The sequence below is a fragment of the Esox lucius genome, chromosome 25 (genome assembly GCF_011004845.1).
Source record: "Esox lucius isolate fEsoLuc1 chromosome 25, fEsoLuc1.pri, whole genome shotgun sequence".
Taxonomy (NCBI): domain Eukaryota; kingdom Metazoa; phylum Chordata; class Actinopteri; order Esociformes; family Esocidae; genus Esox; species Esox lucius.
The window spans coordinates 16,741,935-16,766,852 of NC_047593.1; the positions used below are offsets into that span (position 1 = coordinate 16,741,935).

At 45.7% G+C, this 24,918-nt stretch overlaps 2 protein-coding genes across 3 annotated transcripts; one reads left to right on the forward strand and one right to left on the reverse strand.

Moving 5' to 3' along the window:
- Window positions 1-1,609: 1,609 nt before the first annotated feature.
- On the reverse strand, window positions 1,610-14,249 carry vwa11 (von Willebrand factor A domain containing 11). Its single transcript, XM_029118322.2, has 18 exons — window positions 14,162-14,249; window positions 10,348-10,533; window positions 10,106-10,242; window positions 9,857-10,001; window positions 9,439-9,532; window positions 8,958-9,089; window positions 8,107-8,293; window positions 7,404-7,573; window positions 6,759-6,871; window positions 6,531-6,647; window positions 6,188-6,364; window positions 4,825-4,957; window positions 4,446-4,598; window positions 4,141-4,233; window positions 3,743-4,011; window positions 3,370-3,503; window positions 2,968-3,127; window positions 1,610-2,820 (listed from the first exon to the last, which is right to left on the reverse strand). Exons 2-18 carry the CDS (start codon window positions 10,531-10,533, stop codon window positions 2,419-2,421), a joined length of 2,802 nt encoding a protein of 933 aa, XP_028974155.2. The 5' UTR covers window positions 14,162-14,249; the 3' UTR covers window positions 1,610-2,418.
- Window positions 14,250-14,283: 34 nt separating this feature from the next.
- Window positions 14,284-23,187, forward strand: LOC117592714 (prostaglandin D2 receptor 2-like). Of its 2 annotated transcripts, none has more exons than XM_029118324.2 (5): window positions 14,284-14,372; window positions 18,176-18,373; window positions 18,534-18,646; window positions 18,934-19,082; window positions 20,756-23,187. In XM_029118324.2, the coding sequence occupies exons 2-5, from the start codon at window positions 18,180-18,182 to the stop codon at window positions 21,707-21,709; spliced, it is 1,410 nt and encodes a 469-aa protein (XP_028974157.1). In that variant the 5' UTR covers window positions 14,284-14,372; window positions 18,176-18,179; the 3' UTR covers window positions 21,710-23,187. The 2 variants fall into 2 exon arrangements, with proteins under 2 accessions (XP_028974157.1, XP_012996115.2); XM_013140661.4 differs by lacking the exon at window positions 14,284-14,372 and adding an exon at window positions 14,381-14,528.
- The last annotated feature ends 1,731 nt before the right edge of the window (window positions 23,188-24,918 follow it).

Genomic DNA, 24,918 nt, shown 5'->3' on the forward strand with positions numbered 1-24,918 from the left:
ACATGTGTTTTGTGGATTTGGAGAAGGCATTAGACTGTGTCCCTCGCGGCATCTTGTGGAGGGGAATATGGGGTCCTGGGTCCTTTGCTAAGGGCTGTCAGGTCCCTGTACAACCGAAGCAGGAGCTTGGTCCGCATTGCCGGCAGTAAGTCAGACTTGTTCCCAGTGCATGTTGGACTCCGGCAGGGCTGCCCTTTGTCACCGGTTCTGTTCGTAATTTTTATGGACAGAATTTCTAGGCGCAGCCAGGGGCCGGAGGGTGTCAGGTTTGGGGACCACACAATTTCGTCTCTGCTCTTTGCAGATGATGTTGTCATGTTGGCCCCTTCTAACCAGGACCTTCAGCATGCGCTGGGACGGTTTGCAGCCGAGTGTGAAGCGGTGGGGATGAAAATCAGTACCTCCAAATCCGAGGCCATGGTCCTCAGTCGGAAAAGGGTGGCTTGCCCACTTCAGGTTGGTGGAGAGTGCCTGCCTCAAGTGGAGGAGTTTAAGTATCTAGGGGTCTTGTTCACGAGTGAGGGAAGGATGGAACGGGAGATTGACAGACGGATCAGTGCAGCTTCTGCAGTAATGCAGTCGATGTATCGGTCTGTCGTGGTGAAGAAAGAGCTGAGCCGCAAGGCGAAGCTCTCGATTTACCAGTCAATCTACGTTCCTACTCTCACCTATGGTCATGAGCTTTGGGTCATGACCGAAAGGACAAGATCCCGGATACAGGCGGCCGAAATGAGCTTTCTCCGCAGGGTGGCCGGGCGATCCCTTAGAGATAGGGTGAGAAGCTCGGTCACCCGGGAGGAGCTCAGAGTAGAGCCGCTGCTCCTCCACATCGAGAGGGGTCAGCTGAGGTGGCTTGGGCATCTTTTTCGGATGCCTCAGGAACGCCTTCCTGGGAAGGTGTTCCGGTCCCGTCCCACCAGGAGGAGACCCCGGGGAAGACCTAGGACACGCTGGAGGGACTATGTCTCCCGGCTGGCCTGGGAACGACCTCGGTGTCCCCCCGGAAGAGCTGGAGGAAGTGTCTGGGGAGAGAGAAGTCTGGGCATCCCTGCTTAGACTGCTGCCCCCACGACCCGGCCCCGGATAAGCGGAAGAAGATGGTATGGTATGGTACAAACTTTTTCCCAAAAACCCAAGAACATCCTAATACTACGTTGACAGAAGAACATTTTTATATCATATTTATAATACAAACAATGTATTACAGTTTAATACATCACATATAGCGATGTAATCCCTATAGTCTTTACACATTAGCCTTTCTAAGATGCAAGGTCAATGTCGTTGCCTGGTAACAAGTTGGCTGTGGTCCCCATAGCAACCCAAACAAAACACAGAAAGCTTCAAGAAGGTGGCTACATACAATATGCATTAAAACCGGACAATTACAGCGATTACGTTTTCATTCATATTTATGCAACGGACAGAGTGCTGCATCCGCGGATCCACGGATTGAGACCTGGATGGGTTTATAAGGAGAGGAAGATCTATTCGTGGTCTTAAGAGAACGGAGACACAGTTTGTTCTGTCCTCAATCTTTCTCTCTCACTCTGAACTCCCCACAAAAATGCAGATACATATTATATGCAGAGACACAACATTGTTCAGAAAGAATGCAAGACATTTAATCAATTTTCACAGTTTTTATGCCATTTACAAGCACAAAAGGCTTAGCTTTACTTAGCTTAGCATAGTTCTCATCTGGTTTGTTATAACTGTATACATTTAGTTGTAATCCAACACTACTCACAACATAAAAGGAAAATAGAGCTTTTTTTGGTTGACATTTATACTAGCAATAACAATTAGACCCAATCTGTTAGCTGTTTTCACAGCAAAACATTAAGAGGTTATCATCAACAGGTTTAGAACTGGTTACTAAAGACTAGCTGTCATCTGTATGAGCTTGTTCTTTTTAGCATGCCTTTGATTGGTAATGGCGACATGAATATACAGTGTTTTACACATAGCAGCAATAATCTAAATTTAGGCATATTTTCATAGCAGGCAATTAGGAGATTCAGGGTCTTTCCCTACACATTTCCACTGCATTGTGACATTGTCCTCTTTACCGCAAACACGGCAACGGCATTATGATGCCATCATTTGCATGGCAAAGTAGAATGGCCATCAAATGATGCTACCAGATGTAGCTATTAATATGCCGTGATTGACTGGGATTTGTGAGTATGTTCTATTGATTCTAAATCTATTGATCTAAAAACACCTGGATGGGTCTTTATTTTTAAGCTTTCCAGATGACTTGATGACAGCATAATCTGATACATATTTATGCTGTCGATGAGGTGTCCCGTGTTTCTATGGTTGGTGCAACGCGCAGGATAATGTAGTCCGTCTGGAACATTACATTTCACATGAATCAGTGTTGGGCTGGCGGGCAGAACGCGACCCCTCGGATCAGATTAGTAGGCCCCTGAAGGGTTCACTGAAGAGGGCGGAGACTAGAAGACACGCCCATAACGGCAGAGTAAGGGTGAGGGAGGGCGGGACGGAGGAACGGACGATGGAGTACAGACAGACGCCGACATTCATGGCGTTGTCCACCGCCACCAGCTCCACCTTCGGAGAGCAGCAGGAGGCGTTGAAATACGCTGCGACAAACATCTGCTTCAGGTCGGTGTGGGTGAGGCTGCCGACGCCCTGGCGGCTTTTGAGGGTGGCGATGCCTGTGCCGTTGACGCCGTCGGTCAGGTTAGCAGAGAGCTGCCAGAAGGAGGCGTTGCAGAACACTGGGTCGGCCGGACAGTCAACCGTGGAAACGTTGACCACCTCACACTGAGGAGGAGTGAAATCTGTCACCTGGAGTGAGAGAGAGAACGAGAGAGAAAGAGGAAAGAGAATTACATCATGTTTTATAGCTGCAGTATGACTTCCATGCTGCTCAATATATACTAAAAATAAAATACTGCATCTGTAGACACTTATGTTTTCTAAATCTCTTGTTACCTTGGTGACGACAGAGAGGCGCAGGACCACGTAGTTGGAGTCAACAGATCCCGGGGCCACGGCCTCGATGGTCAGGGTGATGTCCGTCCCTGACTCAGTGTTGGCGGGCGCTGTGATGGTCAGATTAGCGGTGGCGTTTCCTCCGGTCCCCACCATGACGCTGTTGAAGTTAGCATTTAGCAACATGTTGGAGTGAACAAATGAAATCAGAAGAGAACAATATCTACCATTGTTGACTCATGTCATGTAGAGTAGAGAATGAACTTGTTTTGATCAATAGGCTTAGATAATCTGGTCCAAGATCTGTTCAATCACCAACTCTTCTGGTCAACAGGTCACCTGAATGAAACAGATCTGGGATCAGGCCAACTGGGGTCTTTATATTCCTCACATGATTCCTACCTGGTGGGGTAGTTCATAGTGAAGTCTTTGTCATTCCTGGCATTGATTTTGTAAGAGCCTCCTGTGCTGTTTGTCATGACAACGAATGGAAGAGTGAAGGCCTTACCAGGCTCCATGGTTCTGTCCACCACAGCCTGTGAGGAGGAGAGGACAAGGAGAAGAAGAATTGTTGAGGAGTGGGAAAAACGCTTCACGAAGATGAAAATGTGCAAATTATTCATGTTGTTGGCCAATTTACAAAAACTGAAACATTTATGTAGCGTTCATTGTCTATTCTTCTATTAGTTATTGTTATTGTCTATATCCCAATATGGCCTACTTCAGTATTTAACATCACATCAGTGTAAACAGGAAGTGTGTCATCTTCACGTACCCTGATGGTGACACTGGAAACGGACATCTGAGTGGTGGACTGTCTCTGGAACAAAGTGGTGGACACCAGGTCAGTCCCATTCACTAGAACCACGAATTCGCCAGCAGGGACCTTGGTTACAGTAACCAGGAAGTCTCCATTGCCCACATCTTCCAAGGTCCCACCAATGACCTCTGATCCTGACACTGTCACCAAGACAACATCAGACACCTTTACCGAGGCTGGTCCCTTCTTGCCCAACACTGACACCAACAGAATTGCAGGAACACCTGGAAGGAGGAGGAGGAGGAGAGGGGAATAAGGAAGGATGAACTGGAGGATAAAAGTCTGGCTGTGTAGACCCGTGGTTCAATTTCCTTTCTAGAAAGACTTCTTTTAAACAATGTTGTTGTTTTTACCTGATTCTGGACGTCCAGATATCGGGGCATATCCTGGATGTGGTCCTCCAAAGGATTCCACAAAATCATAAATAAAGGCAATGGTACTCTGACCTAGAGGGACAAACACACACGAAAACACACCGACACAGACACACATAAACAAGCTCAAGACTGGTTTTCTTTCTAAATGACTTTGCCAAACCTGCGTGCCAATCTTATATTACAATATTTACAGTTACAGTATTTTAAACACCATCTGCAGAAATGTTTCATGGCTGTCCTCTAGAGTTCACAATCACCACTAGAGAGCGGCCATAACTCACCCGTGATCTTCAGTGTGTAGGGCTGGTTGGAGTTCATGTTGATTTCCCATAATCCTGTCTGTTTGTTGGAGGCCAGGCGTATCCGGTAGAGGTTGCCCACTTTCTGGACGGTCCCCAGTTTCCCGCTGGCCTCGGTCTCTGTCTGAGTGACGCCTAGTAGAGTGGAGGAGGGAGAATCAGGGTAATCACAGGTTGACAAGGTACAGCACAAGTTCTCACCAGAGGGTGATTTCTAAAAGCTAGCCAGCCTCAGCTCCATATCCCAGCTGGAAATATATGTGTTCTGTATTTCCACTTTCTAACTTCATTCTACTCCATGAGGAGAACCTGTAACTGAGAACTGACCATGGATCAGTGTTTAGGGGTTGGACGTCCTTACCTGCCGGGTTCTTGAGGGTGAAGGCGAGGGTATTTCCAGTGATGTAGATGGTGATGTTGGTCAGAGACTCATCCAGCTGGAAGGAGAACGTCTCAGGTTTGCCCGGGTTCCTTGCTCGCTGTAGCACTGTCACCTACGGAATAGAAAAAGAAAAAGAGAGAATTTGAAAGAATAGGGCATGTGTTGTTCAGTATGTTGTTGAGTAGTTTTATTATTGATTGTAGCATTTTATTGCAATATGTAGTTTTTTGTAATGTGTACTTTTTTTATGAAATGTTTCCTTGACTGGAGTCCCCAAAAAGACTGTAAAACAGCTGCAGCTCATTCAGAATGCTGCTGCTAGAATGTTAACCAGGACCAAGAGAACAGAGCACATCACTCCAGTTCTTAAATGCTCTGGCTTCCATTCAGTTACAGAATAGATTTTGAAATAGTGCTTTTAGTTTATAAATCTCTGAATGGTTTAGGCCCCGAATACATTTCTGATATGTTGTATAAACCAAGCAGGGCTCTTAGATCCATGAACTCAGGTCAGCTAGTAGAGCCCAGAGTCCAAACTAAACATGGAGAAGCTGCGTTTAGCAGTTCTGCTGTACACAACTGGAATACACTACCAGAAGATCTAGATGTGCCCCAAACGTATCAACTTTTTAATCCAGGTTAGAAACACTTTTCACACGCCTATGACTGAGTGCTTTCACTTAACCACACTGTTAGCCTTACAGCTTTTATAGCTTCCTCATGGAATCTACTACGGAATCTACCAGCTATGTTTTAATTTAGTTTGTATTGTGTTTCTATTTTCTTATGCTATGTTTTTATTATTATGATGTTTTATTGGTTTCCTTCTAGTATTTGTTTTTATTGTAATGTTTTTTTATCTTTTTCTTTTTCTTTGTAAAACAAGCTGAATTGCTACTATGTATGAATTGTGCTATATAAATAAACATATGTGACTTTCAAAATTAAACATTGCAAATTTGGCTTACATTATATTTTGAAAATCATTACTGACACAATAAGTAGTATTACAGCCAAATTATGATGAGAGGCAGTTCATTTTGAGGGGGGTGGGGCTTGAGTACCTTTGACGTTTATTTTCATGTTCACGTTTTTCTTTACACAGTGAATCAACCTGACATCTAGGTCTCTTTTGCAGTTGTGCCTTGTATTACAGCAATAACAGAAATACGCACAAAATACATTAACATAAAACACCAGTCAGCAAACACAATTTAACCGGGAAAAAAAGGTAATTATAGCTTCATAATCAAGGTTTTACTTCAAATGTAAACAATTAGTTGTTGTTTTGAATGATCTCACTTCAACCACTGATCCAAAACAAAATGGCCGACTGACTCACCAGAGCAGAGGTGGATGAGTCAGCAATAATACCAGTGGCCTGAGGCAAGTTGGCCTTGCTGACCCGAATAGCCTGACCTCCAGACGCCAGGGCCAGATCCCTGTAGATGTCAAACATATCAACTGAACGCCTCCTCCTCCTGCGGCTAGCTCCGCCATCAGTTATGAAGAAAGACACCTGGGGAGACAGAGAGACCGTCAATTAGGTTGAAAAACCTGACAAAAAACGGATTCTTTGGAAGTGAATACAAGGCATGGGTTTCTCACAGAAATGTTGGTTGTCTCTGAACTGAAAGAACTGGACTTGGTCCTTCTGAACAGGAAGTGTTCATATAATTACTCACCGTTGACTTGGTGCTTCTGATCAGGGCGCTGATGGTGTCCTTTAGTGAAATGTCCTTCGCAGCAGCATCAGTGAAAACGTAGATGTGGGATGATGCTGGGGCACCGGTCAGCGCCAACTGGAGAAGGGAGTTTGAGATTAAGGTATTTTAATCAGGCGCACTACATACAAAAAAGGGGGGAAAAAATTTGTAATCCTAATTGGAAGACAGCCATGTCAGTCACTGTACCTGCAGTCCTGATAGGCACATCTCTGGTGGGTCTCCACCTCCATCGGCGGTGAGTTTAGCAATCTCCGCTTTCATGACGTTAGGGTCTGTCGTTCTTATCAAGGGTCCGAATTCTACATGCAAACACATTTTAAATACTTCATTTCATTCAGAAGATTGCATTACATTGTAAGGGATTCATCAGTTTGAAAGTTATTAGTGCACAGATTCTAAGGGATGAATAAATAGAGTGGTATCTAGCCAGCTGCCTTACTCCGCCCATAGAAAGTCCAGCAATATGTTAGCCAGACTGACAAAATATCAAAGCTGTGTCATGAAGAGCATGAACAGCTTTCTTCTATACAGAAACACAAATAAAAGATATACACGTAAATACAAAACGCTGTTTCCATTCAAAGTCCTATTTCCCTTATCCTGTTAACCCCAACTGGAAAATGTGTTCCTTGAGAGGTCGGTGAAAAGTCTCCCACAATGTCACATTCGGCATTTTTGCAGAAATATCACTGGGCTGGATTCAAACCCCTGCTGAGGATTCAAACCCCTGCTGAGGATTCAAACCCATGCTGAGGACCTCCGGTCCAGCCAAACCCGTAACCTCACAGAAGTGTCAGGAAGCTGAGGAGAACACGCTAAACCCAGCCTTACCCGGGTCGTTGAAGGGCACCAGGATGTACTGGGAGGGCTCGTCCTGTGTTCCCTTCTTGCTGTCGATGATCTCGTTGACCATTCGCTTGGCTTCAGCTATGTCGTTACTCATGCTCCCGGTGGTGTCAATCACAAAAACCACAACTGAGGAACGTGCTACGCCCATAAGGCTGGGGAGGAGAGAGAGAGAGAGAGAGAAAAAGACAGTAGGAGTAAGTAGCTTCCACAGGTAATGTATGGGGAATGTTTGGGTAATGTATGCATTTGAAGCAGTATGTGGCTATTGTTTGGTGGAAAAGGGTTTACTATCAAGAATTTCACAACAAAATAATCTAGAGCCTCGAGTTTTCTTCAAAATGTCTCAGAAAACGTATAGGAATGTAAATGAGCCGATAGTCAAGGTCTATCTATCTCTCTACTTGTCTTTACAGTTGATAGTCCTGGACTTATCCCCTTTCCCTCTACTTGTCTTTACAGTTGATAGTCCTTAACTTACCCCCTCCTCCTCTCTGTACAGTAGATGGTCCTTGACTCATCCCACCCTCCCTGTACTGTAGATAGTCCTTGACTCATCCCCTCCTCCTCTCTGTACAGTAGATGGTCCTTGACTCATCCCACCCTCCCTGTACTGTAGATAGTCCTTGACTCATCCCTCCCTCTCTGTACTGTAGATAGTCCTTGACTAATCCCTCCCTCTCTGTACCGTAGAAAGTCCTTGTCACCGGCGGCACCCCGGATGTCGTCCAACAGCTGCAGGCTGGCGGTGGTAGCCAAGGTAACGGCGGTGTTGTGCAGGGCCTCATTGTCGGGGCGACGCTCATCCTTGCTGATGCCCCCACGAGGAGACGTCAAGCTGGTCAGGTCTTCAACACCTCCATGACTACACTTCCCTAGTGGAGAGATGGGATGATGGCTTTCAAAAAGAGACAGTGTGTAGTGTATATTAGCAGGGTAGCGAGTGTGTTTTTTGTGTGTCGGTTTTATCGTCCAGGTGTTGACAGAAAGACCGGTCCAATCTTGAAAACATTCGACCAGTCCTGACTTAAAAAATCTGATTTATCAGACAAGCTATGTTTGTGTATTTGTGTGTTTTCATGTGAAGTCCTTACAAGCATAGGCGCCGATACCGTGGGTGCTCCGGGGCCTCGAGCACCCACGGAAAATAGCGAGCACCCACGAAAATATATATATATATAAATGGCGTGCGCCTGTAAGCACCCACGAAGGAAAACATAAATCGGCGCCTGTGCTTACAAGGGTAATAAAACATGAGGAATCTGTCCTCATTTAGACCTTTCACAAGGACAAATTCTATTTCCAGTTCAGGGGTTTACCATCAAACAACTGGGGTTCAGTATAATTGAGGTTAATTTTCAAATGTAGGCATTATGCTAAGCAAATTTTAGGGTCGGGCCATAGGGCTAGTTTATGTTTTGGTTTGAATGTTACAAAATTGAGGTTTGGTTTAGGCTTGGGTTAGGCTTGGGTTTAGGGAACATGGATTTTCTTGTATTCTGATCCCCACAATGTAAATACAAAGCTGTGTGTGCGTACCATTAGGCTTAAATTTGGAGGTGATCCCCATGTATCCTGACGTGAGAATCTTCTTTCTGAGGATGTCAGGTAAGAGGGAGTTGGGACAGAACCCACCATTGGTGCAGTCCTTACAGGTTGGAGTTTTGAAATCTACACAAACAAAACACAACGTTCAAATGTGAACAAGACCGAAAAACCTCAAACTTGCACAGTTAAGAGAAAGGAAGTGGTTTGGAACTTATGCACAGCACTGTACACACACACATACACTCTGTCTCCTAAAGTATTCCTGCGAATGTTATATCCCTTAATTCATCATCATCAATCTGCATCATTATTCTCATCCCAATGTTGTGTGTGTGTGTTACATCCACGTGTGTGTGTGTGTGTGTGATGTGTGTGTCCCTCCGTGTCTGTGTGTCAACAGCTTTGTCACTTCTTCATCTGTTTTTGTTCTTTGCCATCCGTCCACACACACACACAGATTGGCATGTCTTACCCGCTAGGTTTTCCAGTGGGAGGTCGGGGCGTAATAAGTTGATATATGGTTGGGTGTAGCCCAGATCTACCCAGTTACTGTGGCTGTAGAAGTCCTGGGAAACACATTGGTTTATCACACACTGCGATTAACACAGTACACCCAGTATCAATACATTTCTCCTGCTATCTTCTCATTCTGTGCCATTCTTCCTTACATTTGAATTGTTAACGGACACTCTGACCCAGAACGACTTACGTCAGCAGTTAAAGGTAAGTGCCTTGATCATGGGCACAATGACATATTTTCTACTTTTAAGTTTGGGGTTTCTGACCCGTGGCTTTTAATCATTACACTGCCACCTCATCTTCCCTTTCTCTCCCTCTTCTCTCTGTCTCTCCCCCCTTCTCTCCCTCCCTCCCTCCCTCCCCTTCCTTACCTGGAGTGTATGCAACACCCTCCCCAGAGTCTCTCTGGCAGCGTGGAAGTTCTCAGCGCGTACATTAGCCTTGATGCTGGCCACCCCACTGGTGATCAGGCTCCGGCCCCGAGCGAACAGCTCTGAGTTGAAGTGATGCTGTGGGCTGTTGTGAGAAGGATTCAAATAAGTTGGTTCAGCACGAGTCATTTCAATGCAATTCTTCAATTTCACATTAAGAACCTCCTCGTGCGTAAATTCATCGCCGACCTGTCCACAAAGTCTCGGTCCACTAGGGGGTGCTGTTCATTAATGTCATTCAGGGCAGATTTGAACTTAGCGGCCGACACTTCCCCGATAGCACTGGGACCCAGACAGGCGTGGACAAGTTCCTCAGCTGAGTTACCCTGAAGGGAGAGGTTGATAGTCAAGCAGGAAAGACGGAAAAGTAAATAACCCCCCCTACCCACCCTCAGAGACACACACACTGTTCCCCCCACACCCGCACTTACCGTGAGGATGAAGTCTTGTCCCTCTAACTGAGCGATGGCCCGGCACACCTCGGTGACCTTCTGTAGCACTGCTGATTGTGTCATGCTGACATGAGACGAGGCTCCGCCCCCGGTGGGTACAAACGCCCAGGCTCCTCCTGATAGGACCAGGGCCAGAAGGGACACGCCTACAATCGGTGACATCATCTGTGGGGTTGTGGGGGTGCGTGTCGGGGGAGGGTTGAGAGGGGTTTGGGGTAAAAGACAACATCATCAACATCAGTGTCATCTGCTTGTTGAATTATGTGATAACTTGGGAGACTGGAGGGTTGGTGGAATCCCTCGTTTACTGCTAGTCAGATACTTTGTATGCTTTGTAAATATTTAATAAATACAATGTTTTTTTAAATATACTTTGTTGTCATCCAACATTTTAAGCATGTGTTTCTATGTTTATTCTCTAATTGTATTCGACCTCAGTCAGAATAACTATGTATCTTTCAACACTCAGCCGCAACATAACGTTATGTTGTCTCCCTTCTGATGTGAAACATCTGCTTTCTGATGTAAAATGACTCATGGATTCGTGACTGTGAAATTGCTAGTTGGAATTAGGAAACCCAGAACATTTCGACTTGCTAATTGGTTGAATGCGGCATGTGATTAACTAGAACCAGGTGGCAAGTTGAGGAGTTTCCTACAACTGACTAGGACATGAACATGGCCTTGGGACAAGGACTGTACCTATTCACAGTCTATTCAGCTGAGAGCTGACTGGGAGCTACAGCTCCGGAAAGAGTTAACGGACCACGGCACCTTTTCCATTCCTTCCCAAAAATGTCGAAAAGGATGGTTTTGAGTGTGGGTACAAATTAAGAGACCACTGCAAATTGAACGCTTCTGTTCCTTACTCAAAACTTTCCTTTTCAACTTTTTTGGAAAGGAAAGAAAAAGATGCAGGGGTCTCTTAATTTTTCCCGGAGCTGTATATGTATATAAGCCGGGATTGTTTTTACGGAGCGTTGATCCTGCTGATCTCGAGAATCCGTCCGTGTATCCTGTCATAAGAACCAAAACATGCATGAGACTGACCTTCATTTCCTCCTCATTTCAGTGACAATGGATGTATAGTCAAATATAGCACTTTCCCAACAGCAAAAGGTAAAAATAAAATGTACAGACCAGATTATTAACTATTTTGCTTTTATTTTGAAAAATACAAATCAGAGTGCTGCTAGTATAATATCCTGCTGCTAGAAGAACGGCAATGAAGCCTCGAATGGCCATAACTATTCAAAACCACTGAAGTGGAAAAAAACATCTCCCTCAAAGTCAGTAAAACAAACAAGCTGTCCATTACGCATCGACAGAGTTGAAGTTGAGAGGACAGAGGGCTTTATTTCCTAGGGGTCCAAACCACTAATAAACTAACAAGGTCCACACACAGGCAGTTGTGAAGCGAACATTTAGCGCCTCTTCCCCTTTAGGAGGCTGACAGAATGGGACATGTGCTCCTAAATACACCAACAATTCTCTACTTGACCCATTGAGATCATAATTATTGACCAGGTGCATGACTGCTTGGTATGGCTTTGGAGGGTAATGCAAAAGTCCCATTTCTTTATAACAACTAGACATCTTGGGGGCTTTGTGGTCTCTGACCAGTTTGTAGTCCATGACCTAGCACCTCTGGCTAACCTCGACCCAGGCTTGAAATGCCAATGAACCGACTTCTGTGCTAATAGCCACCCAAACACCCAAACGCAGCACCCAAACAATCGCTAAAATTTGTACCATTTGCAGCAAAACGACAGAGGCACCTAGCACTAACGAAAACTCATCAACAACCTTGTATTTAATGAAGGGAATCTAAGTGAAGCAATAACACTTGTGTACTCAATGCACACTGTTAAATCCTAGTAACCGCAATGACCAAACACTTCCCGTTGTGATTAATCAGCTTGTCACATCGCCATTGCAGGATATTGCTTCACAACTCCAAGCAGAACTGCTTTGACTCAGCATTTGTACTCCACTGGCTTGTTGAAACGGCTACAGCTCACTCCCCCTCAGGCCAGGCGCTGGAACAGCAGAGACACACAACACAAACGGCACGAGTTTCCCCATCACACTGCGCTTAATTCGTTCCAAGTTCAACTGTGGGCCCGACGTGATTGTCTTTTCAGCCTGGCGTAATCATCGGACCAGGTTAATATTTAGGCTACAGTGTTTTAGAATTGGCACATTCTGGTGAAAAATGCATCGAAATTCAACATTTTAGCAATGAGATGTTGAAAAATGTTCCCCCAAAAGCGGAGTTGGAATTTACAGCTAACTAAGATCAAAAAAGAAAACGATAAAACGAGTGCTAACTCTTGCCAGAAGGGGAAGCATTTTAGTTTTTTGGGGGGGAAGACAAATACCCGTCACACCCATTCCCCCAAAGGGATTCCAGGACCTTCCAGGGCCAGTAAGCAGCAGGGACCAGCCACGCCCTGCGAAGCCACACCCCTGCGAAGCCACACCCCTTCGAGACCTCGTCTGGGGAGGTATATACACGCTAACCAGAAGCTGCTCAGCGGTAGAGGAGTCGGAAGAGGCAGAAAAGAAGGCTGTTCACTTGGGGACAGAGGTGGAGGCAGCAGAGGGCAACACCACGCCCTGCTGAAGAAGGGTGGAGCAGCCTCCAAAAGTAGGTCCTCCTGAACCTGTTCCTCCCAAACCCCCACCGGGAGGCCACCGCCAGGACGCAGCCCCAACACAGCGGTTGGGTTTTCGATAAAGGATTTCTCCCTCACCTCCTCCCCTCACCCTTTGAGTTATGTTAATAAACTCCCTCCAGGGCCCTGAATACCTCTGTGTCCTTCCCTGTTACAAAATGAATCAACGCAGTCATTGATAATGCAACATATAGCCTGACACGTCTCTCAGGAGCTATGCTTTCTTTAAATCTTCACAACCTGCAAGTAAAACTTGGTAAACGGCACAGATGTAATAATGTTTTCTCCAAAACAAAAAAGTATTAAATATTTATGAAACTATTATTGAATATTTTATGATTATTAATGACTGAATATAAAATCTATTGTAATGTCTTTTTTTTTATCTGGGTGGAAGTATGTCACAAAAACGTCTACAATGGGCGTACAGAAATATGTTCTCTAATAACAAATTCGTGCCATCCCCAGACCCCCACAAGTGTCAGTCCCTACCACTGTAGAAAAACTACGCTGCCGCTGTAGTTCGCGTAAGAGCAGGCCACAGACGTGGTGTTATGTATTGGCAAAATGACACACCCCCTCGGGCGGTATTGTTCAATTATAAACGAGGTCGTTTTACACTTAATGCTAATTGTCTGAAAGCTGTAATATATAAGACCATATACCACAAATTATATAGATAACGGTTGAATCTCGGGTGTTTCGGTGGTATTTGACCAATATACCATGGGCTGTACACCCGTTATGCCCCGTGTATACGTGCTTATAGTAACACGCCCTGCTTTTTTTTATTGATTATTTATTAACTTTGTATAAGTTTGATGCTTTTTAAAATCTCAGTTGCAACTTATTTTCATATAGTAGCACGACTGCATTCATGTGACCACCGTAAGCTTCAGCCTTCACAGAACTCTATTTTTAGCATGGTTTTCAATCATGCGTGACGAACATCACAACTTCACAATAATTCGATCATTCACACGTTCCTTACTTCTCCTTACTTACACATTTGAAAAACGAATGTTCTCCTTTGCAAATACATATATATTAACACACCCTCTTCCAGACACAGATGTACCAATATTTTTTTCTATTTTAAAATATGTGGAGCTTACCTTGTTTTGTTGCTTTCCCTTCCTACAAACCCCTCTGTCTCAAGGACCACTTCTCACTTTTCTTTGAAATTCTTTCTATTCTGCCCCTTCTTCTTCGCTTGCTCCTCCCCTTACGCAGATGAGACCGGAGATGATGAGAATCTCTCTGAAACCCGGCAACCAAAGGTAGTCTTGGAGGAGGAGAATGAAATGCCTGTCAACGAGGAAGTAGGTGAGACGGGCTGAGGAGGGAGAATCATTTGGTCCAGCTACCTGTATATTTACTTTTACTGGAAGCTGGCAACCACAGCAAAAAAGGGAGAATAGGACTGTTAACTTGGTGCGTGACCAGCTGTATTTCATCGTCAGTAACGACCGGTAATACCAGGTATACATAACCTCAATAAACACTCGTTATTATTAGTTTCAAAAGATCAGGGTTTATGTTAGGTTGTTGTGTTTTTTAACCATAAACTTTTGAACAACTTTTACCATCGTAGAACAACAGGTACATACTGGAATGTAGATTTTCTTTTAAATACACCAAGTTGAAATATACATCAGGTCGCATATTTGGCTGACCTAATTGCCAGGTAAGATCTTTTCACCAAATTTCAGTCGCAGTAAGTCAAATGTCCCCATCAGACAAATCATTACAAAGGTTTATAGTTAGATTTTTGTGTAGGATATAATTATAATCTAGCCAAAAGAGCAGTGTGATTGGGCTCTGCTGCACCTGGCCAGATGGGAAGGATTACTGAGTACAGAAGTGAAGGGAGGTAATTGGCTGGTCAAACTATATTTGGTTACTGCTTATTTCATGGTTGAGCGACCTGTACGGTGATGAGTTCAGTGTGTTACGGAGATTAAAAAGGGGATGATTGGATGAATTAATAGCCGTAAAACAGAAAGGAGTAACATCTTAGAAATAACTTTAGTAATAATAATAATACATTATATTTACAAAGCGCTTTTCAGTGACCCAAAGACGCTGTACAATATTGACATGGAACAGAAAACAAACAGAAACAAAAGAAATACTACGAGAGAGTGTGGGCTTTGGCGAGATTATGGGGAGGCGATTTTGAACAGATGAGTCTTGTTGTGTTTCTGGAAGATGGGGATGGTCTCAGAGTCACGGATGGTTTTGGGGAGAGAGGTCCAGAGCCTAGGAGCAACCCTTGAGAATGCCCTGTCGCCAAAGCCTTGGAGCTTGGATTTGGGGATTATGAGGTGCAGTGCCTGCAGTACTGGAACGGAGTGTGTGTGTTGGTTGATATGGAAGAAGAAGAAGGTCGGAGAGGTAGGCTGGGACAGTACTGTTTAGGGCTTTATATATCAGTAGCAGGATCTTGTAGTCAATGCGTTGGGAGACAGGAAGCCAGTGTAACTCACAGAGGATGGGGGTGATAGTGAATTTGTGTAAATTTAAGACATTAGCATATTATTTTAAAAGTAAAGAGTAACTTTCCCCCATATTCCCATTTTCCCCAGAAAGCCAGGTTTTCTTGAAAAACAGGGACATTTTGAGATTTTGCACAGCTAATTGTTGGTATTTTGGACTGGTGATGTAATGTCTCAGTGTGGGTGGATTCTTATTAGTCCAGCTGACTACTTGTTTTCTGGTCTGTTACCCAAAAGACAACCCCCCCACCCCACCCCTTGATTGGGGCAAAATAAGCAGCGTCACACAAGGACCCTTCAATGAAACACTGCTCCTGTGTTACACCTAACGCTAACCAAGGACAGCCGCAGTAGTGACGGCCCAGTTTCTTTGAAATTCTCTCTATTCTGAGGAAAACTCTGGAATTGTCAGGAGCCTGAAGGACACGCCGAGGAGAGGAAGCACAGAAAGCGTTGGTATAGAATCGTAGCGGGAGTAAATGGCAAAGGACTCGTAGAAATATAAGCTAATGTTTGACCGGGGTGTTGCTGCACAGAGGCTGATGTAGGGAACCGTTGTGGGTAGAGTGACCCACCTGGAGGGTCACAAAGATGTTCAAGAGAGTTTTAGGGGCCAGGTCAAGTAAAAATCGAGGAAAAAACATGGAGGTGTTAATTAAGCGGATGGCTAGAGATGAATGTGTACATTGGGTTGTTTTTGTTTGTTCCCTCGGTGGTTCTGGATCTGTGGGAAAATGGGAGACTTTCAGAATTATGAAAGACGTGCTATATGATCATTTCTGCGTTGAGTGATTAAGCTAATTTGTGTCTGTCTGTACTGTGGCCAGGCAGGAGTGGGCCTGAGGATACGTGTGTCTGTCTGTGTGTGTGTGTGAGTACATGTTTGTGTCTATCTATGTACACGTGTTTGTGTGAGTGTGTAGAGGACTGGTTCAGGCTTGCCTGGGTCTCACGGAAACAAGTAAATTTTTGGCAGTTAAGATAAACGTCTGTGTGTGTGTGTGAGAGAGAAGAAACCCCCACTGCCAGTTAACTTGTCATGACTATTCTACTGTTCTGATGTTGATCTCATAATTTACAAGTTTGGTGTTTAAACCGCCGTCTCACCCTAGTCTTTGGTTTCAGCATGAATCTGTCTTTGTCAACACTACTTGTCAGGATTGCATTTGGTCCAGAATGTAGCAGGCAGATCTGTTGTTTTGCAGCATGTTTCAACCTGTGGTTTTCACTAGACAGAAACTAAAATGATTTTGAAGACCAAAGTGAGATTGTTTTGACAGAGTTTAGGGCGGGACTGATGGCCAGGTTGGGGAGGGGGTGGGGTTTGGCCAGGGTGGGGAGGGGGTGGGGTTTGGCCAGGGTGGGGAGGGGGTGGGGTTTGGCCAGGGTGGGGCGTTTGGGGTCATTGGATGGGATTTAATTGTAAATCTAATAATAACTATGTATTAATATGATTACTATGGTTTAGCGTGTCAGTGCAGCAGAAATTCTCGAGAAAATCATCAGCTGTAGGAAATGAGCTATGGCATGTGGGAGTGCAAACATCAACATACTTATCTCCCTCTGCCCTGTCTGTCTCTATCTCCCTCTGCCCTGTCTGTCTCTATCTCCCTCTTCTCTGTCTGTCTTTATCTCCCTCTGCCCTGTCTGTCTCTATCTCCCTCTGCCCTGTCTGTCTCTATCTCCCTCTGCCCTGTCTGCCTCTATCTCCCTCTTCTCTGTCTGTCTTTATCTCCCTCTGCCCTGTCTGTCTCTATCTCCCTCTGCCCTGTCTGTCTCTATCTCCCTCTGGCCTGTCTGTCTCTATCTCCCTCTGGCCTGTATGTCTCTATCTCCCTCTGGCCTGTCTGTCTCTATCTCCCTCTGGCCTGTCTGTCTCTATCTCCCTCTGGCCTGTCTGTCTCTATCTCCCTCTGGCCTGTCTGTCTCTATCTCCCTCTGCCCTGTATGTCTCTATATCCATCTATTCTGTCTGTCTCTATTTTCCTTTGCTGTGTCTGTCTCTATCTCCCTCTGCCCTGTCTGCCTCTATCTCCCTCTGCCCTGTCTGCCTCTATCTCCCTCTGCCCTGTCTGTCTCTATCTCCCTCTGCCCTGTCTGTCTCTATCTCCCTCTGCCCTGTCTGTCTCTATCTTCCTCTGGCCTTTCTGTCTCCTTCAGCTCTGTCACAATGAAATGTCACTGTTCTTTATTCTGAATTCTCCACCTCCTCTTTACCTTTTTCTCTCCCCTCCCTCCTGCTAGAGCCACTCACTCCTCCTCTACCTCCTCTCCCCTCCCTCCTGCTAGAGCCACTCACTCCTCCTCCTCTATCTCCTCTCCCCTCCCTCCTGCTAGAGCCACTCACTCCTCCTCCTCTATCTCCTCTCCCCTCCCTCCTGCTAGAGCCACTCACTCCTCCTCCTCTACCTCCTCTCCCCTCTCTCCTGCTAGAGCCACTCACTCCTCCTCCTCTACCTCCTCTCCCCTCTCTCCTGCTAGAGCCACTCACTCCTCCTCCTCTACCTCCTCTCCCCCTCACATTCCTTGCTGCCTTCCTCCTTCCTTCCCGGTCTCCCTCCCACTTATTACCTCCAGTCTCAACAAGTGCCAATCCTCCTCACCGACTGCCTCTTCCTCATCCTTGTCCAGATGGATGATGTCTAACAGTTCATCATCGTCCGCCTCTTCGATGGTGTGTCCCCTCCTCGACACCATGCTGAAACACTCCCTGAACAACAACACGCGGGCCAACCTGTTTGTGGTGTGCTTGCACGGCTTCATCTCCGTCTTGGGCATCGTGGAGAACGCTCTGGTACTCTGGGTGGTCGGCTTCCGTCTGCGTCGCAGGTAGGGGGTGGGGGGGGGGGGGGGTGCAACCACACAGGCTGGACCAATGTGTTGTTTTCATCTTTGTCCGCCTGTGCGCGCATGTGCGTGTGTTTGCGGTGCTCGGGTCATTGGGAGCTCGTCCGGTGAAACCGCTGATCGACTCGTGTTTTCTCCACAGGACCGTGTCGTCCGTCTGGGTCCTTAACCTAGCCCTGTCGGACTTCCTGACCACCCTGACGCTGCCTCTCTTCACCCATTACTTGCACTCCTTACACAGCTGGGAGCTGGGAGGTGTGTGTCGTAGCCCGGTCTGACAACATGCATTAAACGTGCATTACACGCAGAAGCAGCAACAATGTTCATAATACTGGAGATAAGGTGTAGACTGTAGATACTCATTTCTGAATATCTGGATGTCATATCTGGTGGTCAGTGTGTGACAGTATTACCTTGGGGAGAAACAAGAGGTTTATCACTTCTCCTGCTAGATCACTGACACATTGTACTTATTCCATGTCTATACTGACAGTGGCGTGTGCCTTGTGTTCATTCAGAGGTAATTTGTCATCTTCTCCCAGGTCCGCTGTGTTCGGCCCAGTCCTCGGTGTTCTACCTCAACCTGTTCGTTTCTGCTTTTCTGCTGGCGGCCATTTCTCTGGACCGCTGTCTGCTGGTGGCCATGCCGGTCTGGAGCCAGAACCACCGCTCTGTCAGCGGCGCCTGGAAGGTGGGGTCACATCTCATTTTATTATGAAAAAATTCATCCTTGTGGCAGCGCTTCGTAAGTGACACTACCCAGCAAAGCATAATGAAGCACAGGACAGTATGTTATTAGAAGTGTATCAGCTGCTGTGTCCTAACTATCTTGTTCTGACACCGAGGCGGTTCAATAGTCTGAAAAACATTACGGGTGGAGAGCGTCAACAGTCCTAACGATACAGAGAAACTATCACAATAACGACACAAACCATCTATAACCAGAACCCTCTTGCTAAACAGGCTATTGCCTGCAAGTCAACAAGTTTGCAAATGATTTTCAGTAATGCAACTTTCCTTTGCAAGATTAATTCTTGAGCAAACTTAGGAAATGGAGAGACAAGGAGGCTTTGTTTCTCTGCGGTTAATTTTCAGCCATGTTGCTTGTACGGTCTGACAAATACATGCTTGAGGGCATACCCAGGAGGGAAATCACATCTGGGCTCCGCCCTTCCTGCCAGGTGAATAATCTTCTGTAACAGTTCCAGGTGCCGGGGGAGAACATGTTGACTGTTCTTACTCTCAGGAATGACTGTTCTTACACTCACTTCTGTAAATAAACATATTCTCTTTCTTTGTTGTTGTTACTCTCCGCCTTGTGGAAGCAGAGCATCTGAAGCAAATATAGCTGTGTTTTAGATGGTGTTCATGTTCTTCCAGATGCTTATCTTTTTGCCTGGTTCCTCTCTCAGTTTCTTCCTAGGTTTTGACCATTTTGGTGAGTTTTTCTGGCCACTGTACATCAGCCCTGTAGTTGCTTGCTGTTTGGGGTTTTTGTCTGGGTGTTTGTAGAAGCACTTCGCGACAATTGCTGATGTAAAAAGGGCTTTATTAAATACAATTGATTGATTGATTTCTGTCTGGGTCCTCTTAACGTCTTGGGAGGGGGGCACCGTGTTAATAGGGCTGTCTGGAACCGGGTCTTCAGCCTGACATTGGCGATGGAACAGGTAGCACATCTGGGTTCCTTGACCTGAGATGGGAACCCACAAATGTTCACTTCACATTGTGATCTCTCTGGCCTTGATGGGGGACAGCTGGGTTTATTCCTCACTTTTATGGATAAAAAAAAAAAAAAAAGAGGAGAAAAGGCCAGAGTTACTGTTTGTAGCTCAACCTGGGTAAAACCCATTCGTGAACTTGACCACGTAAAACATGACCGCAGTTTCCTGGCCATATCCCTGACCATTACCTCTGGGTTATGGGCTGCTGACTTGCTGGTGTTGAAATGTCTGTTCTGTGGGCATCCTGCCGTGTTGTGGACAGGAAAGGCGCGGTATCCTGAGGTCCCGGTGGTGGCGAGGACCGCCGGCCCGAGGTTGTGGATGCAGTGAGGACGCGTTTGTCAGACTGTGGGATTGTTGCGACATAAACTCTGAGATTTCTCAAAATATGTTTTTTTTTTTTGGGGGGGGGTAATCTTTGTAGTTTGACATTGTCTTAATTAAGTGCATAACACAATAAAATGTGGAGAAAGGGGACGGACTACTTTTCAAAGGCACAGCAACAAAAGGGCTCCAATAATAGGCCCGGCAGAAAACACTTTCTGCACTTTTTGGTTTTTCATGTCATGTGAATTGATGGTATAATGTACTCTGCATGTTCCCAGCTTAGTGTCCTGTTTGTCGTACATTAATTCCTCAGGTGTGTTTGTTGGGCTGGCTGTGGGCGGCGGCTAACACCTTCCCCTACTTCCTTTTCCGGGCCGTGACGGAGAAGCAGGACCACAGGAAGTTGTGCTACCACCATTTTGGATTGTACTCCTCGCCGGAAACGCTGGCCCAGGACTGCAGGACACGGCAGATGGCGACCGCCGTTTCCAAGGCGATTCTGGCGTTCCTCCTCCCGTTAGGGGTGATCGCGGGGAGCTACGCTGTCTTCTGCCTCAGCCTGAGCAAGAGGCGGAAGAGGAGGACGAAGGAGAACACGGTTAGACTGACGGGTGCTTTGACCAACAGGGATTCTAGGGACAGAAAACCCAACCCTCCTGATAAAACCAAGCCTCCCTCCATGCAACCGTCTTCCAAACCGACGGAGCCTGGCCTGTCCCACAGCTTCACCAAGATGGTGACGTCTGTCATCGCGGCGTTTGCCCTTTGCTGGGCGCCCTATCACTTGTTCTGCCTCATCGAAGCCGATGCTCAGGAATCGGACAGACTGGTTCAGTTGGTGGAGGTGGGGTTGCCCATAGCGACGACCTTTGCCTTCCTGAACTCTGTGCTGAACCCGGTGCTGTACGCGTTCAGCTGTCCGAACTTCTGCGTCCGGATCCGACAGAGCCTCGGGGCGCTGATGGATGGACTGGTCGAGGAGGGAGGTGCGGGAGGAGCAGGAGGAGCGGGAGGCGCTGGGCTGGGGCAGAGTATCCGGAATGGGATGGGGAAGTGGAGGGGACTGGGGAGCAAGGAGGGGAACCAGTCGCCGTTGTCTCCAAATTGTCGACCCAGTCTGGGGTCTCCAAGTGTCCAAATGGACACTCACCCACCATTGCTTCCATCAAACACATGTTCACAGAAAGGCAGTGAGACGCAGAACAAGAGGACACTGGAGGAGCTGCAGTGTGAACATGACGGAGAACACGCCAGTGAACATTGTTGAACTTCTCTCTGTTATCCTCCCTGTACTTCTTTTGGTATCAAAATGGGCTGACGGTTCCACAACTACAGTCAGTAGCTAGGTTTACAACTTATTGCAGATTTTTACCTGAGTGGTGCGGATGTTTTGACTCTTAACTCTTTTTGTTTTTTCTTTTAAGAAATGACATTCCTGCCAGTGGTCTGAGTTGATTGGTTGTTTATTCTGATGAACGGATAGAAATGGGGCATATTAAATGTGCGAAGACAATGCTGACAATGGATGTGGCAAGACTGACACGGATGTTGCAAACGCAGGCATTTGACCTGTTTCTGTTGACCAATGGTAATTCTGCATAACAGTTAGAATGCATCCAAAATATTACGCACATTTCCTCACGTAACAATGCAAACATATGACATAATGACCCTTTAAGAAATGTTGGTACATAAAAAAATGCAAATAAACACCATTAACTACCAAACCAGGAAATTAAATACTTGCCTTCCTGGAGTTAACTTGGAAGTCAACAGCAAATAAAAAAAAAAAAAGTTACAGGCACCAAAACACTTGTGTTGTGCAACAGCCAGGCTAGAATGTGGCAAGTGATGAGTGAAAAGCCTGGTTAGATGGAAATCAACCAGTCTGACTCAGGTCTTTGTAACACTGGTTTCCCATGGCTGACTAAAGTCTTTATGACACAGCTTTTCCTGACAAACAATTATAATCTTTAAGGGCAATGTGTGTTGGGTAAGGGATTTGCCTTTTGAGGCATGTGAGCTTGGCATGTAAAGTAACCTTATCAATTGACCGATAATTTCTCCAATATGACAGTTACATTTTAGTTATTTCAAAAAAATAACTTTGTTCTTCTCCAAATGTCACGGAATGCAATTTCAATGTGATTTATCACCTAGCAATCTTAAAAGATGTTTTGGCCACAAGGTACTGATAGCTGATCGGGTTTTGGGTGGTGTGTGTTTGCCAATTTCTATAATTTATTTACCATCATACAGTATTTCGGGCTGAGTAATATGTTGTTAAAATTGCACTAAATCCAAACTAAGATTCACTATATGCTCATGTAAAGGTGTTTCCTAGGCCATTTCTTGCAACACTAACTTTATTGAGACACAAGGAACCTACCTTATGTCACGAGGACCCCACCTTATGTCACGAGGACCCCACTTTATGTCACAAGGACCCCACCTGATTTCTGACGAAACATTGGCAACAGTTGTGAAACTGTTCCAAAAATGTCTTCTATCAACTGGGTCCTTACTTTTTTATGTGTCAGTTACTTATCTGCACTCAAGGCAGGGTCGAAAATGTGTTTACTCTGTTTAGTTATCTATACACATTTACATTTGTTACTGTTTTGTGATGATAACACCTGAGGGTGTTTAACGATTTTTTTTTAAAGACAAATTGTATTGGTACATTCTTTGGGGGATTTGTGTTCTTGAGCCATTATGTGGTGTTATCCTATCTAATAAACAACATTCAAACCCCTTTACATTTAAGCATTTTCAGCATTTCTCCACCAGAGGGCAGTAATCATGTAACGCTATGGCCTGTCACTTCCGACACCTGTAATCTAAGGACCACTCACACTTCATGTAGCTCATCCGTTAATCACATTTCAGCGTGATTGGTTTTGCTGAATTACATATATTATCCTCTCCATCTTTTATCCTTTTCAACCTGAGATTGCTTTCGGTTCTACACTATCACCTCTCTCTCTCTCTCTCTCTCTCTCTCCACAGCAAGGTGTAATTCGGGCTGTAGTCTTGTCAGATTACCACAGAGGTTGTTGTAATGTTGAGAACATTAAACAGCGAAGCGCTAGAATACGGGGGGGGGGGGGGGGGGGGGGGTCGCAGAGTGAGTCCAAAAGAGAACACTACTCCCTATGTAGATAACTACCCTAGGGTCCCGGGTTAAAGGGGCTGCACTGCGTAGGGTGCCGCTTGGGACACGGACAGTGAATGAAATCTCTAATCCCTGTGTGGGTTGACGCAAGTCAGGCAACTCCGCTCGGCTCCGCTTTCACCCAGCGTGAACTGATTATCCACCTCCATCTCCGTCCCTTTCCATCTCTGATCATCTCTCACTCTCTCTCTCTCTCTCGGTCTCTCTCTCTCTCTCCCTTTATTAACCACATAGTGATTACTCTTTCGTGGAAAAGCAGGACATGAACTAGAAATCCCACCGTTTCTTTTTTAATCAATAGTCAATACCAACTGGAGTCAGGAAGACGGTAGATGTCCTGGTTCTGGCATCGAGCCAGGCATTAGGGAAGGCAGTCCTACACACAGCGTTGGTTGCGGTGTGACTGTGGGTAGGCTTACATGTAACGGTAAAACCGTAAGCGTTGTCAAAGTGCTGTTCAGTCTTCCATTACCGACCGTTTGGATATAGGTGATTCCCACGTTCAGGCTGTGAACATGGAGGGAAAACACCAACAGGACAACGTTGTGTTATGTAGCACATAGCTTTTGATTCTCACGTTGTGATTGAGGCTCATGTCACATTTTCCTCTCCCAAAACAGAGAGAAATGTCTTCCCTCTGTCCCAACAATGTCCCAATGGTCTCTTCCTTCTCCATTCTAGTCACGGACGCTGTGGGCGGCATTCAACTCTGCTCGGGAACTCCAGCAATACGAGATACCTCTATAAACCAATCCTCCCCTCCTCGAGCGTAAAACGCTTTCAAAGTTTTCCCGTTTCCTGGCAATGTGAAGTTAATGTCAGACGTTAGCCCCGATGACCTGCCCTCTCTTTGTCTAAACCAGGGGCCCGTTTCCCTGTCGCAGTTCAATACTTTGAGTCCAGAGGGAGAGGTTTAAAATACGGGAGTGAGGGTCAACAAACTGCGAAACGTCCTAAAGACGCCTAGCTGGCCACAACCTCCTAACATTTCTTGATACCCGCACAGAGATTGGGAGCAATAATTGAGAGTGGGGAGAGAGAGATTGGAAAGAGAGACACAGTGGGTAGACAGAGAGAGAAGCGGTGGAATGCTTTTGAAAAGAGGTTAATGCAGAGGGGTTTTACATACAGACGGACAGATGCACATGTGGTATTAAAGCTGAGTTGTGCGTCAGGAATACTGCTAAGATCTTAAACACACACATACACACACACAGATGCGCACAGAGAAGGACACACACGAATGTATGCACTTACACGCACACACATTCGTTTTTCTATCTTTGATGGGAAAAGGAAGA